At 42.3% G+C, this 25,308-nt stretch overlaps 1 protein-coding gene across 7 annotated transcripts in view; it reads right to left on the bottom strand.

The window, feature by feature from the left end:
* Positions 1–25,308, bottom strand: part of Ppp1r9a (protein phosphatase 1 regulatory subunit 9A) — a 282,060-nt gene that overhangs the window by 52,800 nt on the left and 203,952 nt on the right. For all 7 annotated transcript variants that reach the window (XM_055612688.1, XM_055612689.1, XM_055612693.1 and 4 more), the window contains one exon: positions 12,680–12,835. In XM_055612688.1, the coding sequence (XP_055468663.1) occupies positions 12,680–12,835 (156 nt within the window). The remainder of the gene's footprint in view (positions 1–12,679; positions 12,836–25,308) is intronic.

Below are 25,308 nucleotides of genomic sequence, written 5' to 3'. Positions count from 1 at the left end.
TCGCCAGGCTTGGTGCACTAAGGTGCTCTGTCAGGCCCTGCTAAGGCAGGCAGCCCTGCAGAACCCAACTATGGAGCATGACCCCAACGCTGTTTTCAAACGGGCCGGAGACCAGTCCACAGCGTATCTTACTTTCAGTCTTTCTGACCTGAAGAGCTCTGGGTCTCCTGGTTTCCTACAAACCAGAGTGATCCACCTCACTCAGCTGCCTTGAGCAGATGCCTAGAGTGTGAGGGTTCCAGGCAAAGGAGGCTACACCAAGCTGTTTCAGTGAAAATCCTGGCGGAGGCCTTCTGTGCTCACCAGAAGGTCTGTGCCGATCTTCTCGACGGCAATGCTGGCCACTCAGGCTCACTGCCCAGGGAGCCCTCTAACTATATGATCTGGATACAGGGAAACTGAGGCTCAGAGCAAAAAAATCAACCTGTCTACTTGTACAAGAAAATCAACACTAAGATGTCAGGGTTCAGATCTTGTGCCAGTTCCCTTAAAAAAGAAAGATGAATTTTTTAAGCCTCTATTGAGGAGGGGCTGTATACCAATTCTGTGAAGATGACAGGTCCTCTGTCGAATAAACAGTCATGCCAACCTCTCCTGCCAATACGAACTGAAACCACAAAAGGTCACAAGTACTTAGACATTGAAGATATTTTTCGTACACACCATGGAGACATCTATACAACTACAAGGAATTTTTTCCCAGCGGTATTATATTGTTAGAGAATAAAGCAAATTCATATGCCTGGATGATTTTTCCATCCACTATTAACAAAAATATCAGTATTTTGTTGTTTAGAATATACTAATATGAAATGTTAGACTGCTCAACTTCGTCACGTTTGCTGTGTGTATGTGATGTGCAGTGGGAACACTGCTTAGCCACTCCCCTGCACTTTTTGCCCATACACAATGCTCTTCCTCATGGTTTGTGACCATTCTTACTGCAACATTAAATGAGTTAGTCCATGTAAAGCATTTAAAGCACAATGGCTGACTAAAAATTATTTATCAATCAAGTCAGCCAGGACCAGGAAGAATCATCCAAAGCTCTCAGACACAATCACCCCATTTCACCTCCCATTTAACAGTGTAATTGACCTGGGCATTGACAACACTCAGACAGCAGAGTCAGGAGGATTGCTGCAAGTTCAAGGCCAGTCTGATCTACACAGCCAGTTCTAGGCTAACCAGAGCTCCACAGTGACATTCAGAAAAATGAACCAATAAGTGTCGGGCAGTCTACAAAGCCAAGTTGAAATAAGAACACAATTGGTTCTATCCAAAGGGTGGACTCTGCAATGAGCACTGTGCTACGGCAAAGGCCAGAAACCATTTTCTTTTTGATGAACTCTGGTGGTGTGAAGGTTTATGGCCTCCCACTTCGTGGGCCTTCAGATTTCTTTGCTCATATCACTCGTGACTTCTGTCTGCTGCTTGTCTGTACCTCAGTTTTCTGAAGGAAACATGAGAGCGCCGGATGGGAAGACTCCAGCTTCAACCTCATAATCCAGACACACGCTTATTGAAACAAAAATGGGCCAGGCATATTTACTGGTCAGAGTCTAGAAATTCATATTGCAAGCATCCTCCAACCACAGTAGCACTCTGAACTGCCTAACCTATCACAAGCATCCTCTCTCCTAATCTGAGTACATACTAAGTCAGTCCCCGTCCCATGAAAGAACCTATCATAAGCAAGCATCTTCTCTTTATGGCTGTACATGCTACGGTAGTACCCTGAGTGTGGACAAATCTGTTAGGGACAATTGTGAAGGTCCCACACTGGTCTCTGGTTGGCCCATTACACCAAAATGGGTAAGAGAAGGGAACCAACTTCACTCCAGTGGGGTGACAGTGACTGGTGAGAGCTTTGTGTTGGGAATTACATTAAAGTCTCCAGATACAGGGACACAGAATGAAATATGTGAATCTGGACATCATACAGAAGATAAACAGCTCTAGTGTAAGGCTTTCTTAGTTGACACAGGCCTGGCATTACAGATATGTGATTATTTCAGTCCTGGGTGCGATGTACATTCCAAAGACTTTTTATATAACCATCACTATTAGTACGAAAGGCATAAAACATATAAATCAAACCTTTTTAGTTTACACAGTAAAACACTGAACAAAAGACTTTAAATTGCAAAGCTAAGAGTTACCAAAGTCAGTTTGTGAACATCTCTGCTCATAGTTCTGTGGTCTTTTTTTTTTTTTTTTTTTTTTTTGTTTTGTTTTGTTTTGTTTTCTTTACATTGGCAGGAACCTTCATTTTTTTCTTCAGTCCCTCCTCCACCCCCACCCACTCCCCATACTACTGCAAACAGCTCTCTCTGGGAGTGAGCAGCCCAGGTCCCGTGCATGTCACTGGTCAGATGAGAAAGAGGCTCAGAGACATCACAGCGTGTCCTGGAGCTTCTCCTGGAAGAACGAGGTGCAGGAGAAACAACCCGTCCTGACTTCCCAACTTCTGCTTTTTCTGCCCTGCAGCTCATCTAGCTGAAACTGCTTCCCCAATGCATACCTCATTCAGTCTTTCTAAAAATCCTGAGGCTCCCATGATCCTGGCTACCCTAGATGAGAAATCATGACTCTCACTAGGCAGGCTCTGAGAATCTTGACAGAGAACGTACACTGACACGCTGGCTGCCGGAATGTGGCATTATCAGTTAAACCCAGGGATCTGAGGAGATGGCCCAGTGGCCAGAGTGCTGAGCTCCACTCTCTATGTAAAAAACCAAGAGTGGGAAGTGCATGTCTAACTAACACTCGGGGTGGAAACAGGAGGGTCCTGGGGCTCCCTGGCTAGTCAACTTGGCCCAGGCTGTGAGCCCCAGAGTCAATGAGAATCCCTGTGTCAATCAATAAGGTAGAGAGTCACAGAGGAAGGCATCCATGACCTCTGACCTCCATACAATGCAAGAGTGAGCATCTCCCACAGACATGCGGAAAAGAAACATAAAAAAAAAATAAAAAGAAACTTAGAATACATTCACTATTAGCTGATGTTAGTTAGTGACACTATATGCTGGGTATACAGTCCCTGAGGCCACATGAACATGGCACAGTATACCTTCAAAATATCTACTTGTAAGTCGGGCAGTGGTGCCGCACGCCTGTAATCTCAGCACTTGGGAGGCAGAGGCAGGCGGACCTCTGTGAGTTCGAGGCCAGCCTGGTCTACAAAGGGAGCTCAGTATAGCCAAGGCTAAATGGAGAAGGCCTGTCTCGAAAAAAGCAAAACAAAATAAAACAAAAAATCTACTTATTACTTCCAGAGCCCATGGCCTGCTGGTGATGTTGCAGGCATGGGCAGAGAACACTTGGTTCAGGTTGGCTTCACTGTTCTCCTATAATTAGGCCAGAGAGCCTTGGTCTTTGTCATCTTTCGTATCTAAAGTAGCCAAGACTGGCTGAAGACACCTGTTTCATAGGGAAGAACGATGTACTTTGCCAAAGGATGAGGAAACTTGGCAAACGCTGTGTGATTAGTAGAAGGTTGAGTTTTTTTCCTCTGAGCACTTCTCCAAACGATTGCAGACCTATGTCCTTAACTGCTGTGAACAAGCTTCACCATTTTCCCTGTCGGCTCTAACACGGACACCCCCAGCGTCCTGGGATTTCAGCAAAGATAGACGCACAATTCTACAATGAGCAGGAGGCCTCACTTCACACTTGTGGGCACACTGCTGTGTGTGGACTCTGTTTATTGCTTTCAATAAGATGAACGTGGAGTGCGTACATCTGTAACTGAGCCAAAATGTCTACACAGGACCACCAGAAATGGGCCGCTGCAGGCAGAAAACCAATCAGCTTCAACTGCCACACTCTACTTAGCCTGCACAGGCATGAAAAATAGCTTTGCAGGAGAGATTTAAGAGGGTTCTAGAAGCAGACATTTTCCAACCAGATAAGGGCAGTATTCTCTGCTCTCACTGCGCAAATGCAGCAATGACTGGTATTTGCACTGAACACTGTGAGATGGTTTCTTCCCTGCGCTGAGTGTTTACTGTCATTTATGAATGGACTGGGGTCTGTTTTGTCCACACAGTTAGGTGGCTCTCCCCAGAAGGAGCTGAAGGGGGTTTTGAAGATATATGATGTTTTCAAAATCTTTGCCATTTTTTGCTCAAAGCTTCATAGATAGTGTCTTTATATCAACAAAAGTGGGTTTTATTTTCAGGGAACTACATATGCAAAGCAAGCTGGAATTAGCTGGCTGAGTCATAACTCAACCTGACCTGAAGGTCGCCACCAAGGGCAGTGAATGAAGCACAGGGCAAGTCTCTAACAAGGCCACTCAGGTTGAGCCTCGGAATGGGGTTACTAATGAGGAGCCTGCTGGTTACCTCTCACAGCCTGTTATTATAGGCTCCTTTAAAAATAAACATCTGTTTACTACTAAGGAGGTAACAATTCACAGCTCCCACTTGCTAATGAAACTTCCATAAAGATGGCTTTCTTTATTCTCCAGGGTATTTATAACTTTTCTAGCTTATTTTTCACAGACTAAATCAAACAACACAACTTTTAGATTTCAGCTTTCTCTAAGGACAAAAGTGGATTTGAAAACAAATCCACTAGCAGTGGTGCTAGCGGTCCTGGCTCCCAAGGACTGAGGCAGGGGTACCCTTTCCTGTGGAGAGGATTCGCTCTGACACAGGCTCTCTACACCCAAGATGTCAGTCAGAAAATCTCCCAACCCAAATGGCAGAACAACATCATTCACAGACTATAAAGTACTCAGGGACAGGAATTAAGCCTGTCTAGTGGCTGGGAAGAGGTCTCCATGGGTAAGAGTATTGTTAAAGTGTAAGAACCCGAGCCTGAATCCCCAGCACCCACATAAGAAAGGGAGTGAGGCCTGGCATGGCTCCCGATGCCCCCAGTGCGATATGGGAAAGGGAGATGAGACAGGAGATTCTTGGGGTGTGGTGCTTGCTGGTCTAGCTTCAGGTTTGGTGAGAGACCCAGTCTCAGGGGAATAAGGGGAAGAGTCACAGAGCAGGACACAGACGTCCTCTGGCTTCCGGATGAGCATGGCATCTGTGCATAACGCGTGACTGCACCATGTGCACGCTCACACACAAGCCAAACAAATCAAAACAAAACCCCCAGTAAAGCAGGGAAGAGAACTTCATCTCCACCCGATAGAAGGCTGCAAATAAGGTGGCAGAAAATGAGCAGTTAGTGACTGAACAGATAGTGACCTCCAAGGCCTCATTTGATGGCAGGTCACTTTCCACCAGCGCCCCTGGCTGTTGGAGAACCAACTAGTCCCTCCAGTGCAAAAGGTGAACAACTTCTACTTTCCTGCCAAAGAATGCGACCCCGGGGCAGCTCCTGTCACTCTCTTGCTCTTTCACATTTGCTCCGAGGCAGCTGTGAGTGGGGAACGAGGCAAGACGGTGCTGATTTGTTGCACACAGGGCAGCAGAACCCAAAAGTGGACATGAGAGAGCTTCACCCCTTAAGCTGCCCAGCCTGGTTCCTCAAATTTCTTGGAAGGAAACAGTGAGCTTTGTATGTGTGGTCACTTGTTGAAATTATAGATCTCATTCTGAGACTTCAAAGCAATGGAGAGAAAAACCAACTGAAAAGAAAATTAGCGAATTCATCTGTCCATGGGTAAAGTTATCTTAGAGTCACTCTGGGAGACACCAGGATGGAAAAGCAAAGCCTAATGAGCAAAGGACAAGGACGAAAAAAGCCGAATGCTGCATAAGACAGCACACTCAGCAAGGGGTGAGGGCACGAGGGAGATAGATGGGCAGGAGGCTGAGACTCTCAGATGTGGGGAAGAGAAAAATAAAACCATCAAAATAATTAATAAATACTGACAGCTGTTCTTAGAAAATTAAGCAAAAACACGAAACACCAAAAAAAAAAAAAAAAAAAGACCCACTAAGACAGAGACTTATAATAGAGTAAAGTGAGAACAAAACAATGTAAATATAAAACAAAGTCATTATATTAGAAGGAGGGACTCAGGCTTATAGCTCAATGGCAGGGTGCTTGCTCCCCTCCATCCAGTACCCGGTTGGGGATATTAGAAAAACAAAAAGAAATACAGAAATCTGGAAGCCTACCTCTTAGACACTGTGGCAAAAAGTAAACTGCAGCCTGAAGAGAAGGAAAGCATCCAAACCCAGGCTGATGTCATATACATATGTGTGTGTACACACACACACACACACACACACACACACACACACACACACTCACAATTGTGGTTAAAGCAATAAAGCTAACTATGCAATATTTTCAGTCAAAAAAGTTTATGAACAAAACGTCAAGCCTAGCCAATTATCATGGTGTTGCAATAATCAGAACATTATTCTTGGTATGAAAAGCTCACAAAAAACTACATCTGCCACAAACACCTAATAAATTATTCTGGGACACTCTGAGAAATTAAAAATGGAAAACCTATGGATTAGGAAATAATTCTTTTAAAGAAAACACAAAAGAATATATTTGCAAATACATTACAAAGCTATCTGAAATGTTTTCAAAATGCAACAAATTTTAATATTCACTTTTTAAAACTCAAGATTTTATCAAACTCATCACACAAAGAATGAAAATGGTATTTTTTTCTCAAATTTTAAAATTATGTAGAGAATATATTTTAAAGCATTGAAGATATCCTATAGTAACAGCCAATAAATATGAAAGAAACATAAAGCATAAAATGAGTTAAGCACAGTAGTAAATAAGCTGAATAACTATTACAGTACATTCAAATTGACAAAACTTTCTTAGTCAAAGATTCAGACTTCAGCGTTGTATATTTTTAAAACTGCAATAGAAGGAAACATTTTAATTGTAGATGTAGGCACACTGTTAATGCTACAACAAAAGTGGCTGTCAAATACTAACATTAAAGCATAACCTAAAAACAAAAGGAAATTATTGTTATAGTTCATGTGCTTTCAGCATAGCACTAAAGTAGACAAAAAGTAACATGGAGGTAAAATGTAACTATAAATCCTCCACTTACTAGGTTAAAGAAAAATGAATAAAGATTCAGAACACTTAAAACATATCAATTTAATCACAAATATTCATATTAATCTACAATAAAAGCAGAATTTTCAAATAAATTGGTTTGAAAAATAGTACCTGATCACAATGTAATAAAATGGTAGATTAATAAAAAGTTACAGATTCAAAACCGTTGCTTCAGTTATTCAAATCAAAATGAAAATAAAACAAGGAAAGCAGAAATTACAGATTGTTTCCAAAGTGAAGACAGTCAGAACGCTAACAAAGTGAGAGTCAGGCAAAAGGCACTACACCAGGCAGATTTAGCTTTAGCTGTCCGCCTATTACAACAATAAAGTACAACAGTAAATTAAGCACAAGTTGGAAGAAGCTGGCCTATGAACAAGTAAACATCCCTCAGGAAAGTAGGTGATAGTATTAATAAAATAAAGAAAGAACGGCAGAAATGGCTGAATTGGGTAAAGGGAAAACTTTCAGTTGGGTTCAGCAAAGCAAACTTAACAAAAGCTATGTCCCTTTTCTCTAGGAAGCAATTTGGATCTGCCTACGAGAGAAGAAGGACACATATATGTTACAGACCATTATTCAGTAATCAAAAAAAATAAAATAAATGGTAAAATTAAATTTAAAAAAAAAGCTTATGAGGGAATTTTGAAAAGCAGAGCACACAGCGGCTCTGATGTGGCAGAGGTGAAGTCCTGCAGCAGAGGAATGTCGGACACCAGGAAGGAGACAGTGATTTAATGGAGCCTCACCTTTTCCACAGAGCCCTGCTAGTACACCTGGTGGAAAGGCAGGCCAGCCAGCTCCATACCCTGAAGCTACGACCTCCTGATTACTACTTAAGTTTAGGTGCTACTTAAGTTTAGGTGCCTGTGATAGGAGCCTTTGGCTGATAGTAGGAAGCGAGCAGTAGACACTAGTAAATTAACACTGTAGCAACAATCTCATCCCAGCAAATGGACAGGGTCAGGGAGCTGAAATTAATCACATTGTAGCAGCCATACTTGTCAACATATCTAGTAGCCAAGATTCCCAAAACACCAAAGATGAGCTGCAGCAGAAAGGCTCACAGGTAACGTGTTATAATCATTATTTTGCTTATGATTAATGGCATAGATATGGATCTGGTTTCCATACTGTACTGATAACTCAAAACTGAGTCAAACTATTAAGAAAAACAAAATAAAATATTAGCTTTTAGGCAACAGATGAAAAGATGATACTTCTGATGACAGGTAGAAAAATTAAAAAAAAAAAAAAAAAACATCAACAGGAAAATACGGAAAAAAAGAAACCTAAAAGCCAAAAGAGCAGATACAAATTCTAGTAATAAAGTGATTAATATAAACATAAATGCACTATATTCACTAATTAACTGACAAAGACTGGAATAATTTATTTAAGAGTAAGATTCAGAAATAGGCTACTGAAAGAAAACACATTTGAATAAAAGTATGTGGAAGAGATAAAAATAAGCAGAAATTCAGATGCTTTGAAGAAAATGCAAGGCAAAAGAAACCCAGCGATGAGTCTTACTATTAACCAAAATAGAACTGGGGCAAAGTGTATCATGTGAGAGCAGAATATTATTACAAGAAATCAAGATGATGTAGCAATCCTGACTCTAAGTGCAGCTAACAACAAACATAAAGCATAAAAAAACCAGAAGTGACAGAATTATAGGGATGAATAAGAGGTCAGTCAGTGACTTTAACACAGATGCTGTCTGAAAACCGATAGGTCAGCACAGCCCGCTACGAAGTGAGAAGGGTTCAGCAGCCCTGCTACTTAATGCTGATCTGCTGCCAACTAACAGATTCTGGGAGGCCGGGAGTGGGGGTGGAGGGTGGGAGGTGGGATGGGGAGCCAGAAGAGCCCTCTGTATATACACTGCTGAGCACACCAGGATCCACGGTTCTAAATCAGTCACACAGAGCCCTAGTTGAACCCCATGGGACACAAAACAAAACAAAATTAGTGAATATAGGAAAGATATTTGTAAGGAATAAGGGAGACTAGGAGAGTATGGGAAATCAGAGTGAAGGCTGGGGGAAGTAACCAGAACACATTACATACACATATGAAATTGTCAAAGAATAAAATTTATTAATAAGAAGTTTCAAATGAATAAAAAACTTTCTCCAAAAATTTCAGAAACGGAAATGTCTATCTTCATAAATCATTAAGCCACATCATTCATGCCATGTTTGGAAAAATGGGGAGGGGTCTCTAACTCACTCTGAGGCTAACAGCTTTTAGTTATTTTAGTTGTGCTTTTCATTGCTTATAGCTGGGCATTTATGCAACAAATAAAGGGTATATACAGCTTTTGAGAGGTCAGAGAAAACACTTTAAGTAGATACACTAGCAAACTTGGATTAAAAGATTAGTAGTATGAGAAAGATGTTGGTTTCCTGCAAATCAACTTACTAATTTGATTATAATAAAATAATTTAAGAGGTAACTAACAAAGTGACTCAATAAGCTGATAGTACAGTAACTTTAAAAAGGGAAAAGTTGGGCTAGAGCTATAGCTCAGTGGTAGAGAACTCAATGGCCCTAGGTTTTGACTCTCCGGTACAAGAAAAAGAGAAAGAGAATTGGTGAATGCTCAGTCCTAAAATGGGCATCTATGACGCCCTCACGCACAATGCTCGGGAACACTGAGGAAGAAGGGGTGGAAAGAATGGAAGAGCCAGAAGACTGTTATAAAATGCTGTCATCTGGACATGACATGCCCATTGCACTCACGAACCCCCTGCAGGTATGGTCAGCTACCTGTTCAAGATCAAGACAAAGCCAGTGGGCAGTCCAGCGGCCAGCACGAACTGGACTCTCCCGGTTCCCTCAGGCCCCACAGGAGAGGCCATGAAGGTAAGATGTGGACGTGGCACGGTGGTGTTGGAAGGTAACGAGAGGAACGGGTGGCTACGATTGAGGTACACAGTGTACATGCATAAACTTGTCTTTTTTAAAAATTTAAAATGTAATTTTATTTTTTATTCATTTATTTATTAACTTTACAACTCAATCACAGCTCTCTCCTCCCTCTCCTCCCATTTCCATCTCATGCTCCCCTCCCTCCCTCTCTTCTCCCCTTCTTCTTAGAGAAGGGGAGACAACCCTTGGGTACCAATCTGTTCTGGCACTACAAGTCTCCCACTGAGGCCAGACAAGGCAACCCAGGTAGGGGATAGGGATTCAAAGGCAGGAAACAGAGACAGAGACAGCCTCTACTCCATTTTTAGGGGACCAAACAGGAAGACCAAACTACATATAGGGAGGAGGCCTATGACCAGCCCATGCATGTTCTTTGGATGGTGGTTCAGTCTCTGGGAGGTAAAAAGAGACCGGGTTAGATGGCTCTGTAGATCTCCTTTTGGTGTCCTTGTTCTATCTGACTCCCTCAATTCTTCATTCTACTGTTCCATAAGACTTCCCCAGCTTTACCTATTGTTTGGCTGTGAGCCTCTGTAATCTGTTTTTCTCAGCTGCTCAGAAGACATTGATACTAGGCATAAACTTGTTTTTAAAAATGGACATTTGCTCAACCATGTTCATAGCAACTTTATTTGTAATAGCCAGAAGCTAGAAACAGCCCAGATGCTCCTCAACTGAAGAATGGATGCAGAAATTGTAGTACATCTATACAGTGGAATATTACTCAGCAATGAAAAATAAGGAAATCATGAAATTTGCAGGTAAATGGTGGGACCTGGAAAGGATCATCCTCAGTGAGCTGTCCCAGAAGCAGAAAGACACACACGGTATTTACTCACTCATATAGACATGTAATATAGGATAAACCTACTAAAATCTGTACACCTAAAGAAACTAATCAAGAGGGAGGACTCTGGCTAAAATGTTCAATCCCCATCCTGAAAGGCAAAGAGGATGGACATCAGAAGAAGAAGAAAACAGGAAACAAGCTAGAAACTCGCCACGAAGGGCCTCTGAAAGGCTCTGCCCTGCAGACTATCAAAGCAGATGCTGAGACTTATGGCCAAATGTTGGGCAGAGTGCATGGAATCTTATGTAAGAAGTGGGAAATAGTAAGATCTGGAGAGGACAGGAACCCCACAAGGATAGCAACAGAACCAGAAAATTTGAACACAGGGGTCTTCCCAGAGACTCATACTCCAACCAAGTACCAGGCATGGAGATAACTCCTGCACAGATGTAGCCCATGGCAGTTTAGTGTCCAAGTGGCCTCCACAGTAATGGGGACAGGAACTGACTCTGACATAATCTGACTGGTCTGCTCTTTGATCACCTCCCCCTGAGAGGGGGACCAACCTTACCAGGCCACAGAAGATGACAATGCAGCCACTCCTGATGAGATCTGATAGACTAAGATCAGAAGGAAGGAGAGGAGGACCTCCCCTATCAGTGGACTTGGGGAGGGGCATGCGTGAAAAAGGGGGTGGAAGGGTGGGATCGGAAGGGGAGGAGGGAGGGGCTTGTGGGGGATACAAAGTGAATAAAGTGTAATTAATAAAAATTTAAAAAAATGATTTAAGAAGAAAGGTAAGATGGTTCTTCTTTACTCCACCAGTCATCAGTACTAATGTCTGTGGAAAGTGACAGTGCCCTCTGATCAGAAGGAAAGCAACCCTTAATAAAAGTGCTGGCCAGGCTCTCACGTGTGTGAGGAAATCAAGGTAGGTGCACTATACAATGGATTCTCAGGACACCCTGACGCTAATTATTCAGTGAGCGCTTAACCGTTAAGAAAGTGACAAGAATTGTGCAAAGACACAGTTTGTTGAAGAATCATGATCATAGAATGTAGCAGGAAAAAAATATATCAGGCCCAGAGTAAGACTGGATAAGGTCACAGCAGCTTGTGGATTGGCCAAAGTGGTAAGACAGGCATTTTTACTTAAAGTAATTAAGAAAATGTCCTAAAAGCAGACGTGGAGGAAGAAGTGCGCCAGGTTCTCTGTGTGCACGCCGAGGGTCTATCCAGGCCTTTTCTTGGACTGTTCCATGCTTCAGGTGACTGATGGCTTTAGTTCCAAAACTAGCCTGGCCTGGCCTCCTGGGTGCAGCTGGGGATTCGGCAGGAAGAAGACAGTATGGGAGGGAAAGGGGACCCACCACCTTACCCTAGATGCAATTTCCACCAGGGTTGCACTGTGCAAAGCTGTGAGCACTGAATGGCTTCTTTAAGTGAGAGGAGGAGGATGGCTTTCTGTTATCACTCTTCCCATGCAAGTCATCATTCCTTGGTTGTTCTAGTAACTGGCCAAAGTGTGCTCATTGAACTCTTTAATGGAACCATTTGAGCATGTTGTTCTTATTAGAAATCTGTCTACTTCAGGAAAATAAAGAAAAACAGCTTTTTAGAAAAATAACTGCCCTAGAGGAAAGAGGCTGTGACTAGGTACCAGAGCGTCTATAAAAGCAAACAATATATATGTAACTTGGATGTATCCTGAAATGATGTCCGCCGTTATAAACTGCCACCATGACAAGTGACAGACATAATACTGGTGATAGTAGAATACAATCTGCTGAAGTTGTACTCTCAAACTTAAGACTTGGATAATTTTATTGTAAAGCTTTAAGCAGAAAGCAGATGATTCTCAGGGCATTCTACAAACAAAAACAGGGTTAACAATGGAAGGAGCAGGTATAGGAAAACACCGCGCCGGCCCGGGCTCACCTCTTTGAACTTGTGACTGAGCTTGCTGGTGTCCAGGTCAGATGGGGAAAACATGTCCTCGTTTTCAGGGAGCTCAAAGACTTCAATGGCCATGTCACTGCCAGGAAGAATGGGGCCGACCTCATCCTCTTCTTCATCAGTGGCATACTCTCCAGTCTGAAAGGAAGGGGGTTGCAGAAATACAACTGTCCTTATCCTGCATGGGGCTGTTATCAAAACTTTCTTTTTTTTTTATTTTAACAAGAGAAAAGCACGTTACCTAATGGTGAGAGTGTTAATGTTTAAATCGAGCATGCCGCATGCACCCAATGTTATAAACAAATGTTAGTGCAGAGATCCACGTTACCGAGTGAAGCCCGCACAGAGACGTGCATTCCCAAAGCGAACAGCATCAGCAGAAAACTGTTTCTCACGTTCAGTATTTGACAATATACTAAATAAGATCATGTTGCTAAAAGAAATAATCATTTCTTTGTTACGTTTATTTATATGTGTGTATACATGTGTGGGCATACCCATGCCATGGCACAGATGCAGAGGTCAGTGAGCAATCTGTGGGAGTCCCTTTTCTCCCTCTACCATGTGGGTTCCAAGGATTAAAGTTGGGTCATCAGGCCTGGTAGCAGACACCTTTACCTAATGAACCATTTCAATAGCCTAGGAAACAAGTAATGTCTTTAAATTCCTACTTCCTGTGTAAATAAGCTGGCTAATATCAGGAGCAAGGAGGAAGGAATCAGAGGTCAAGGCTTCATAGAGTCGGCAGAACGTTAATGAAGCCTTCAAAACCTTAGTAAATCGACTCTCCTCAACTGCAGAGTTCAATCAGTTGTGTTCTGTCTGTTAATTACAGAGGCAATGAGCTGGTGGGCTAAGGAAACAAACCTGGGGCTTCTAACTATACAAGGGCTGCATTATATATGCAGAGGATGCCAATAAAACTATTTTTTTCTGAAAAAATAATCACCTACATTTTTAGATTTCCAGCTTTTTCTCAGAAAGTCAAAGATCTGAGCACATTATGAGACCCTATCTGCACACGCATCATTCACTTTCCAGTTCACAGAACTCTGCTAACTGGTGTTGTTATGCTGTTAGCTTGCTCCCTTCCTTCCAAGTCGAGCGGGACCCTGTAGGTATTTGAGTTCATGACCTCTGAAATAAATGTGTGCCTTTGTCACTGACTTCCTCAACATTATTGGAAAGTAACTCCTCTTGGCAGCACCAGGCTATAAGGCTATAATTCAAAATAATTGCCTGACATCTTTACCTTATGTAATTTAAGGATAAATCACGGATTCTGTGGGTTAAAAAGACCAAGTTCATTTAATTCACCCCTGCTCCTTCAGGCTGTAGCTCTTCACAGTAAGGTGCAGATAAGAATTCACACTGCCTTCAAGCAAGCCTGCATAAACAATGGCATGATCTCTTCCTCTAATTACACAGCCTCAGCTTCTGGTTGCTGTTCTTCCTCTGTCTTCTAGGCCACACTCACCCTGCCTGGGTAGGAGATGTGAACTACCCTTTTACCTGTGCTTGGCATGAAGGAAATCTGGTCATTCCACCTCCAAGTGAGCCTTCCTAGTCTGGAAGACCATGAGTCAATGGCCTTCAGACTTCTCTTTCCGAACATAACAATCTGCATTTTGTAACAGTGCAAATTTCTTTCTCTCTGAACTTTATGCTGTGCCTCGGTTTCTTTCCTAGTTATGGGGCCTAGAATAGACAGTGTCTCCTAAGAAACCTGTGGGCACCGACAAGGACACACTGCACCTGCTGGACTCTTCTTCCTCACTCAGGGACCTCAACGCATGGCATTTGTCTACAGACATAAGGCCAGGGTCACGCATGTTAAACTGGCAGCAGGAGAGCTGGGTCCTCTCCCCACCCTTTTCATTCAAGTAAAATAAAACACATCTTGACTGGAAGGAAAAGTGGGTGGTATTAGTATTATTCATTTTGAATACAAATGGCATTGTAGCATCTATAAATCCAGGATTCTTTAGACACTAGTCTTAAATGTCTCCTTAGGCATGTTCTAGCTATGTCCACGTGCCCAGGCCATGTGCAGCTAACTGAGGCTGAGGACAGCTATATAAATGGTCAATGAAAAATCATAATCTTAAACTATTATGAATTTTCTTTTGAGTTATTTTTTCTTGTTAATTCATTTCATATTTCTTGAGCATAAACTCTGTAGATTACAGGGTCGTATTATAATATCACAAGGAAGGAGATGTCTGCGTCAGCCTTAAGTACCATTCCAAGTATCTGACCCTCAGTGGAACGCAGATGAACAATGTAGATTCCTGGCTTTCGGTAGCTGCTGGTTCAGGTAGCATTCCTTCAGACACTTTTAATCAGAATCAAAACTGTAAGCAATTCTTACTTCTCAGAATAGTTCTGGCCTTGTCTGCGATACCTGTTATCATAAATATCCCTGCAAATATATGTTAAGAATTCTAGATTCTTTTATTTTTTTATTTTCCCAGCTTCCTCTCTTCAACAAATTCAAATTACTTCTAACTCTGCTCAAACTATTACTCTTCCCATCTTTCCATTTACTAGCATTTTCTCTTTCCAATCTACCTTTTAAGCATTCTCAAGACAAAGTAGTTCTTTCATTGTCTTGAGTCCCCTTTACTGCCTTGAGTATTATTAATCATAAACCCTGAAGAGCATGGGTCTTACAAGACTCTGTGGAATCACTCTTTCTCACCAATCATTTGCAATTCCTACCACCAGGAGCTTTGAATAAAGGATGCAGCTGCTGCAGAATACCATGAACATCTGGACTGACAATGCTACATTTAGTAGATGAAGTAATATACGCTTCTGACTCCTTTCCTTTATTGAAAAATTTAATTATTTTTATGGTTACCCTGAAAGTAAAATAAGTAATATGTAACAAAAGATTAGCAACACGTTGTAAACCTCAACTTAGGTCAAATCTGCTATTTGGAGAGAAGGATGGACAATGTCATACAATGCCCCCAGCCCCACAGAACAAAACAAAATGAAACAACAACAACAACAAAAAAAAAAAAACCTACTACCCAGAACCTTGCTACCACCACCAATTTCCCTGAGAGCCAGCTCTTTACCTCTGACCAAATTTAAAATCTTTAAAACAAGTGGATTCTTGGCATTCTTCATCTCACTCTAATCTATTTCCAATGTGGCAAAGAGAGTTCTCGGGGGTAAAAACTGACAAATAATGAACATCCCTTTCTACATTCTGTTTACCTTGCTCATTAGTATCTTTTTTTTTTTTAATAGTCCCATTAAAAGTAAAGATATTCCCCAATCATTGGTAAAGTGGGGATCCATGAAAGAGTCTTAGTTATGTGGTCACTTAGATCTGGGTTTAGATGCTGCCTCCGGGATTTCACAAGAAAACTTCTAGATCGAAGTTTTGACTGCTTCATCTGTCAAGTGAAAGAATACTACCTTAGAAATGTAATGTTTGCCCAGCAATATACATTCAGCAATCAGATGGCATGGCTCTGAATATACAACCTTAATTTGAGGAAAATGACTAAGATATTTCACCTGTGGGCCATTAGGTAAGTTGTTGAAACTATTAACTTAACAGATCCCTGAAAACCACACTTGTAGTCCACACGATTGCGAATCTACAGAAACAAAACTGTGCAGGGGAAAACATCAAGAATATAACATTTCCTCAAATGTAAAGCTTTTGTACCATCCTGCTGTGTTGTGATCTACCATCTACAGCTTTGATTATCATTCAAGTCGCATGCATACACATGGCGTCCACTGGGACCCAAAGTTCCTGTCTTTGTTTTTCTCAGACTATCTTCATCCTGAGCAAGCAAGGGGGGGGGGAAAGGAGGAAGAGGAGGAGGAAAAGGAGAGGGAGGAGGAGGAGGAAAATAAGAAGGAGGAGGAGAATAAAAAGGAGAAGAAGGAGGAGGAAAAGGAGAAAAAGGTAGAGAAGGAGGAGCAGGAAGCTCCTTTGAAAGGACTGGGAACAGGAGCAGCAGAGCTGGGGGATTATAAAAGAGGGATCACTGAAGATCCAATCTGTATCATTTTATTTTCTCCTAAGTCTTAGGTGTGTTCCCTGTGGTGACAAGGCTTCCCCTGGGCTTAGAGAGCTGCTGACTGGGGTTTCATGCTTTCTTTCTTATAAAAGCTGCAGTCAGAATTTATAATCACTAAAAATTATTTCAGTGTCCTTAAAAAGAATGAAAATTGTTTCTCCAGGGGAAGAAAGGTATAAGGTTCCTTTAGGTTTTTGTCGTATTCTTATTCTTTATGTGTTCTTCTCACATCCAAGTTTGTTAGCCTCTCGTCCCCTCAATCTTCCCAAACTACTCTACCATCACGGTTCCTCAGACTTCCTGAGGACGTGCATGCACTGGAATAGAAACATTTTATTACATGGCCCTGTAGGGCTGCACCTTTTGGTAAACTCAGCCTCCGGCTGGTAGGAAGACAAGCATGCATATTAGAGCCTGGAGTACACAAGCCACATCGGCTTCAGCGCATGTTTTACTGAAGAAACAAACTTTCACATCTAGGAAGTTGGCAAAGTGGGGATGCATGAGAGAATCTTAGTTGTGTGGGCACTTAGATCTGGGTTCAAATGCTGCCTCTGAGATTTTCCAAAGTTTTGACTGCTTCATCTGTCAAGTGAAAGACAAAAGAAAACAAACAAACAAACAAAAAACCCAGTTCCTTACCAAGAGATGGTTGTCACTGTCATATGGTGCCTGGGAAGCATTGAACAGAAAGGCACAGCCCATGTTGGAGAGCCAAAACCGCTGATCTTTGCTACTGCTGTGGTGACCCTGCATAAGGCCTCACCAAGCCTGCCTCTGGTAACTAAATGCTGATTAAGCTTTTGTCTGGTAAATATGATTCCTTCCGTTCCACACATGCATCCTCTATCAGTATTCTTACATGAACCATTCCTTTCCTAAACTGCACCCTTTTTTCATGTTGCAAGTTGGCACCAGCTTCTACCAAACTCAAGAAAGGCCTCGTGCCCCAGTGTGTTTCATGCATGCCCTGCCACACACACCTGTCGCCATGGTCCCAGATGCGTATCCACCCACATCAGAATATTCTGGAAAGCTGTTGCCGGGGAAAATGTTCCTTCCTCACTTCCCTATGGCCCAGTGCACACCTTCATCTTTCAGAACGCCCAGTCACATCTGCCTTTTCCCACCAACTGAAAGTTCCTCAGCTGTGCCAGGTACAATTTATCCCTCTAATCCCAATAGCCAGTGGACTGCTTGGCATACCGTAGGCCCTGAACAAATGTTTGCTGAATAAATTAAGACAATTGCAGCCACATCTGCACACCATGGCAGAGCCCGATTTTCCTGCTAATCTCAGCTTTCCAGTATGAAATACAGTTAAGCACAGCTGCAGCTGAGGCCTTAATGACCCTACTGGGGATTTTTCTCTTGTTAGGTTCAACCATTTGCAGTAATTTTTGCTGTAGCAATGTTTACTCTGGTAAATTCTGGGACACTAAATGGTGCTAATCATAAAAATAGCCTTAATTATGCAGTTTGTGGAAATTTGTTTACTGGATTTGAACCAGTTATATATATTCTCAGACGCACTCCTGACAGAAAATAGAAGGTCTTCTCTACGGGGGGAAGACCTCAGACGAGACACTGACATTCGTCTCAACTTTCCAGTTTGAAATACAGTTAAATAGTTCTCCATCCACTAGGGTTTTAGAAAAAAAGCATGTTCTCCACAAAGGCATCTCCTCTCCAAGATGGGCCAGGGACTTCTCTGTGGCCTCACTGTGTAACACTGGGCCATTGGGACTCTAAACGTTATCTGTAGAGCTGCGAGGCTCTTTCTTCAGGGCCTGCTGTAAGAATATACAACAGTGACACACTCAAAGGGCTATCCCACAGATAAGAATGCATGCAGTGACAGTGACGGAGACCTTCTCACTAGGAGGATCTTCACTCTCTCATGAGCAGTGCAACAAGGGATTGCGGAGAGCAGGTCTCCAGAAAAGCCTTCGCCTGCATCTGTCATGGTGTACTCTTCAGATAATAGTTTAAAGATTTCAATGTCATAGGATATTAAGAGGATTCAAGGAAACAGATACATAGGCATCCAGTGCAATGCCTGGCCTGTGATGCATATTCATGACTCCTCCCTTTTAGTGAGTCATTCAAAATATAACAGGTTTTTTTTGTTGTTGTTGTTTGCTTGTTTGAACTTTCTAGAGTGGGCTGTTTCAGCTCACCATTCTGGAAGTCTAAGGATGAGGGACCACAGAGCTTAACAGTCTCCTCAGGGGCAGAAATATGAGCTGGTGTGGGGTCACAGACGGAGGGCCTGCACGTGACGCTTGTGTGCATGTGTTCACAGGTCCATGGTGTCTCAGACTTTGGTTCTGAGAATGCGTCTCCGTTTTCATGCCAGTTTTACTACCCAGTCTCCAAGGAGAGAAACCTTTTTAAAAGATCTACTTCTTATTATTTTCAATTGTGTGTGCATGGGGTGGGGGGAAGGGAGGTATGTGGACATGACTGTTGGTGCCCTTGGAGTCTAAGGCATCAGACTTCCCCTTGAAGTAATCGGTGGTCATGAGCTACCCAATGCGGACTCGGAGAACTGAACCTGCAGCCTCTGCAGAAGCAGGAAGAGCTTTTAATGGAGGAGCCATCTCTCCAGCCCTCCAAAGAGAAACATGTGAAAGTGGTGCCCGCATCACACATATAGTCCTGAGTGCCCAGCCTTCAAGAGCTCAGTTCATACCACACTGCTGATAGGTTATAATTCGAGCAATTTTAACTAAAGGTCTTCAAATAAAATCTCTTCCAACTACTCACATTCATGTTTCCCATCTTAAATATTTTCTATTAACTTTGCTAATTCAACAACTAGCATTGGATTCTAATGTTTTCTTTAGTTTTTATCTACCCGAAATAGAAGGCATACTCCAAACTGGGGCCACTATTTCCTGCCATGGTGTCTCAATGGTAAAATGACCCCCAGTGACACAGCTTCCTGTGTTCCACTGTAATCCTTCCTCTCCAGTGTGGACTAGCCCTAGCAATTGAGTTGAAGCTAAATACACAGGAAGTAACTAACTTAGTTACAGGAAGTGTGACTTGTGCCTCTTTTGTCCTCATGCTCTCTCTGAGTCCTCACTATTGGGAAGCAGGAATCCATGCTGTGAGCAGGAAGAGGCCACATTACAAGGTACTGAGATGTCTGGCCAGCAGCCAGCAGGAAACAGGGGTCTGCCAACAGTCACATGAGGGAGCATGGAAATGGCTCTGCTGCATCCTGTCGACAGCTGCAAGTGAGTTTGGATGCGGACCCTCTCCCAGCTGAGCACTTAGATGACCACAGCTCTGGCTGACACCTTACTTATGGCCTTGGGACAGATGCAAGCTTAGAAAGATCCAGATGAACTGGCTCACAGTGTACTGCAGAAATATTTCTTATTTTAGGTTGCAATGTTTTGGTGGTTGGTAATGTTTTAGGAGGAAGAGGGTTCAGGCAGGAACGAGGCTGCCATAATAAATCGGGGGAAATAATAGGAATGTGACTTTGTAAATGGGCAGTGGGCAAAGGCTAGACCGATTCTAGAGAATGGATTAGTCTAAATTACCCTGACTGTTATTACAGATTGTTAGAGGAGACCTGGAAGGCAGAGCTGTTACATGGCAGTGTTCAGAAACAACATCAGCTTTTTAATGAGATGTAGGAAATTTCTAGTAAATACAACATCTCAGCAAGGCAATTTCCAATCAGCATGTAAGGTGTTTTCTCTCCCTACAGTAAAGTGGAAAATAGAATGAAAGTACTATCAAACAGAAAAGAAACAAGATTGGATGACTTCAAAAAATTTTAAGTTAAGGCTAAAATTAAGAGATGTCTGCCAAACTGTTAGGAGAACATAGTTCTCAAGGAGAGGGCAGATTGTTAGGGATAGCCTTAGGAAACTCCAGTTTTAAAAAATATCAGATAAGCAAGTCTGCCGTTGCCCTAAAAGAGGCACTGTTTTTATTTGTCCTAAGGCAGTACAGTATTACTGAAAAACTAATGGGAAACCAAGGCCGCCATGCCTTTGCTTCCCAGGGCTCGTGGTGAGGAGCTCTATGGAGAAGCTGGTTCTCGGCACTCTTCACCCTCATTTCTCTACATAGTTTATGTCATGTAGTAGATTATCCGAGACTAACAACACACCTGTGGCTATACTGATCCAAGAGACCAAGACAAACCAGAAGGGAATGCACTAAGCTAACAACACAAGGGAACACTACAGTGAACGGGATTCCAAGGCACAGAATAGCGCAACCTGTAGCTTCTATATGCCATAGGCTCACAGATAAACAAACTTGACAAACACTCAGGGTTTACCTTAGAACTTTGGGTGCACTGACATTTCCATTTGTTCTAAATCAATAATCCAAGTAGGTCAGGTTGTACCAGTAAGTGGACAGATGTGGCTTTAGCACACGCAAGGGCTGTGTTAAGAAGGGGTTGGAGACCATCACTGTTCACAACATCCTCAGCTGGCTGGGGAGGGGTTAATATGAAAGCCTTCCAGGACCAAGGATACACCAGTGATCAAATCTAATGAAATGATTCCATTGTGGGGAATAACTGCCCACAGAGTGCATGCAAAGCCATCAGTGATGCCTTGGCAATTCTCCTCCAAATATACAAGGGGAGCAGCATTTTGGAGATTCGACCTAACAATACTCTTTCCCTAAACATACAAAACTTACCAGGGGGAAAGAAAAAGAAAAAGAAATGGATCTCCCTTTAAGTAACTCTTCTCACCAAGAGACCAGGTGAGATGGTGAATTTTGAGCCAGTATCCAGAGCACCCAGAAGTTTTAATATCTCTCTCCTTAAAATTCCCTAGCAAACCCAGCGGTTTGTATTTGGAGGGCAGGTAACCTCATCTTAAGGCAGCTGAGGCGAAGGTGGAGGAGAGGAGCCATTGAGTTATGGAGGCAGAAAGCAACCCCATGCCGGTCAGAAGGCACAATTACCTTTGAGCGTGGTATTACAGACCACCTGATGTACTTTCAAAGGCAGTCCACAGCTACTGGTATCACATATCCAACTAGGTCTTTGACTCAGAGGTCCTAATTCAAACTTCTACATAGGAACTGTAATGGATCCACAGCCAGGGAGTCTGCTACTCCACTGCTGTGACAATATCTCTTTAAATCTAGTTTTAATGTGCAGAGTGGGGTGTTCACAAAAGGGATGAGGTTGAGAGCTTTTTTTTCTCCACTGAGTTACCTTCATCACTGGAAACACAGTACAAGGTAGTTGGGACCCAAAGTTCTCTCTTCGGGTTCTCATAGGAGTTTGTCTTAGAGCAGCCTCCCCACAGGGTCAACATTTCCTTTTAACAGCTGAGACCCACACACAGATCCCTGCTCTAGAGACAGATCTGAAGTCACAGGTCAGGCCTACCAAACTGCAGGAAAAACTGACTCAACAGGAAACCTAGAGAAGCTACTTTTCCTTATTGATTATTATATGCCTTGACTTATCATCTGCCCCATGAAAAAGAGAAGTCTCAAGATTTGCTAGTAGTCAACCACAATGACTGAAATTCCCCTCATGCTCATTCAGGTGTGTGTGCCTGTAAATATCGTCGTCACATCAGGGTCAGAGCCTTCCTCTAAGCCAATTCTATGTCCATTTGAAACAACAACAACAACAAAACCCACATCATTGTTGTGTTGGTTGCTCAATTCTTTACTTCCCAAAGTAAAGGCAACACGAAGACTGTGTGATTCCTGCACAGGTATGGACAGCAGGATGTGAGCTCTGAATATAGTGACATGACTCTTTTATATAGAGCAGTTAAGCATGGATGCCCTTGCTCTGGAGGGAAAGGATGTCTTTCTTGTCCATTTCTGGAAAACAACTGAAGGAAAAAAAATACAAAGGGAAGCAACAAAAATGCCACAGTAATGTAAGAGAGCTCAAAAAATTATTTCCTGATGCTTAAATTTAAGGCAAATTTTTTTTTGCCTTAAATTCAGTGTTTTTTGTTTTTTTTTTTTTACAGTTTTTTTTTACTGTTTTTTTTTTTTCTTACAAAAACAGTAATTGTTCAACTTAATGAAAAACAAAACAAAACTATCCGCTCAGGTGATTACAGGAAGTCCAAACAACACTTCTCCACTTGTTATCATACGGACTTTAACTGTCACTGCCTCCTCCATGTCTGCTCTACAGTAAACCGCCCTTACTTCTCGAGCACCCCTTGTACCATCACAGTTGTTTCTGCAACAGAAAACAGACAACAAAATCAACCTGCAAGTAAAACAATGAGAGCAGAGGCCCCCAAATTTACAGGTCCATCCTCAGTGTCCTCACTGTAAAGATTATTATACTATGGCCATTGCACGTTTGATAGGTTGCCTTCAAAACAATGTAAATCCTGTACAATGTTTAATGTGCAATGTGCAAAATAGTAAGCTTCTTGCAAGACTCAATCTTTTTAATTCTTTTTAATAAATGTTTCCTATCTGCAACTAGATGAATGCAACTTGTCTTTACGTTTCTGATAAATATCTATGAGACAAACAGGGAACCGATGATCTTCTGTTTCCCGCTGACCTAGCAGGAACTAGTCAACAGGCAAAGTGGACCTCTATAATTCAAATGTCACACTGCAATCTCAAAACTGGCAGTCTTCCTTGGGTTTCATTTTACTTGCCCAGGAAACAATGAGGTACTTATTCTGATGCCAGTACAACTGTGGGAAGGGCTGAGAGATTTGTGTTTTCTTGAATTTTTAATCTGCAGAACTGGACAGCTGCTTACAAGAGGGGCACATGTTACTATTGCTTTAATAATTCTGTAACACAATGAACCGGATCTCAGAAAATGTGTGTTTGCGCTATAGTTTGTATCAAAGCTGATTTACGCAATTGTAAAACTTGTAGCAGACTATCAATTACAAGAGACCTACAGCAGCACTGAGTGCAGAACTCCAGTGCCATCAGTGCAATTTTTATATATAATGTACAAACACACCAACGACGAACAACCTCACGCTTCTGCTCTCCTCCCAGAGGGAATTCCAATCCTGTCCTCACACGGGTCCTATGTACTTTCTGGAAGCAGATACTTCTCGCCACGTGCCTACTAGGCAGGATGTAAAGGTCTTTCCCTTACCTCAGTGTCCCTGTATGGCAGTATGAACCAGGATTGGATTATATCTAAACCTTTCCTTCAATACTCACAGATCTAGGTCCCCTATAATATATATTCTGAGTTAAAGGATTGGTGGCTAGTCAAGGAGATTTGTAGATTTCAGAAACTACCATGACTGCTGGGCACAGTAATTCGTACCTATAACCAGATCCCTTGCAATGTCAGGCAGGGAGACTTTCCTTAATTCAGGGCTAGCCTGGTCTACATAGTGGGTTCCTGGTAAGCCTAGGCTGCAGAGCAAGACCTGTCTTTAACATAACCCAAATAGTAATAATAAAAGAGTAGTAGATCTTCATACTGTAAAAAATGAGACAGTTTTAAGTTCTTTGCCTAAGTCCTCAAATACTAAAAACTACGTGATATTTATTTTATAGTCACATAATTGCTAAACATGATAGTGCATCTGGTGGATTCCATTTTTAAGTACCGAGCTGACAACATAAGAAAAAAAAATTTAAAGCACAACGAATAGTGGCATAACCACAACCACTGAACTAATTCAAGAGGACCAGAACTAGTCCTGTGGGTGAGCCTTCTGGGCTGCTTATCAGTCACCAACCTCCGTGCAGAATTTTGTGGGAATATTATCACTCCTGCCAAGTTTGCTTTTAGTTTTGCTACATTTTTGTTTAAACAACACATCATTATTTTGGCAGGTCTTAACAATGGGTTGAGGCTGTATTTTGTTGTGCTTTTGTGCACAGCAGGGAAGTTCAGACTACGCTGCTGGTCGGCTGCCGATAGAGTGCCCACAGACTGCTCAAGTGTGTGCGGCCACAGCATACGTGTGCACGCTCATGTTAACAGAGGTGTCAGACGTGCTCCATCCTTCCTGTGAGGAGACTCTATTACACAGTTTGTGAATTATGCGTACGACATTTTAATTTTACTAAGATGTTTAGCAAGACATAGAATGTTTGGATAAACTCTGTCTGACAGTAGTGAACTGTTTTGTGAAGGTGGCTGTGCCAGTGCTTCTCCTGTGCACAGACAGTAAGAGTCTCCCAGACTTCGCATCTTCCTTAAACTCAAAATACCCAACTTAAATCAGTCTCACAGGTCTCAGATGCTCTTCACGGTGGTTTTCAATTTCCACTTCCTGGTTGTTTGCAGTATAGTTGGCTATTATCTTCCACCAAGGCTTCTTGGGTGGCATGCCTGCTCATGCTAGGGGCCCACAGGTGGTCTTTTATTGTTGACTCAATTACTCACTTTCTATATTTTCCTTTAGCTTCTGGCTTATCATTTCACTTTCTTAAAGGTATTCGTCTGAGACGCGCAAGCTCCCAATGATAACACTGTCCTCTTCTCAGTCCTTTCCTTTATGGACGTTTTCTTTTAAAACTAAAGACCTATCCATATTCTTCTCCTTCGTCCTGTCCTTTAGCTTTGCTCTTTGTATTCAGTTCGCCAGTCCAGCT

The sequence above is a fragment of the Psammomys obesus genome, unplaced genomic scaffold, assembly GCF_907164565.1.
Source record: "Psammomys obesus unplaced genomic scaffold, mPsaObe1.curated_primary_1811, whole genome shotgun sequence".
Taxonomy (NCBI): domain Eukaryota; kingdom Metazoa; phylum Chordata; class Mammalia; order Rodentia; family Muridae; genus Psammomys; species Psammomys obesus.
This window is presented reverse-complemented; position numbering and strand designations above follow the sequence as displayed.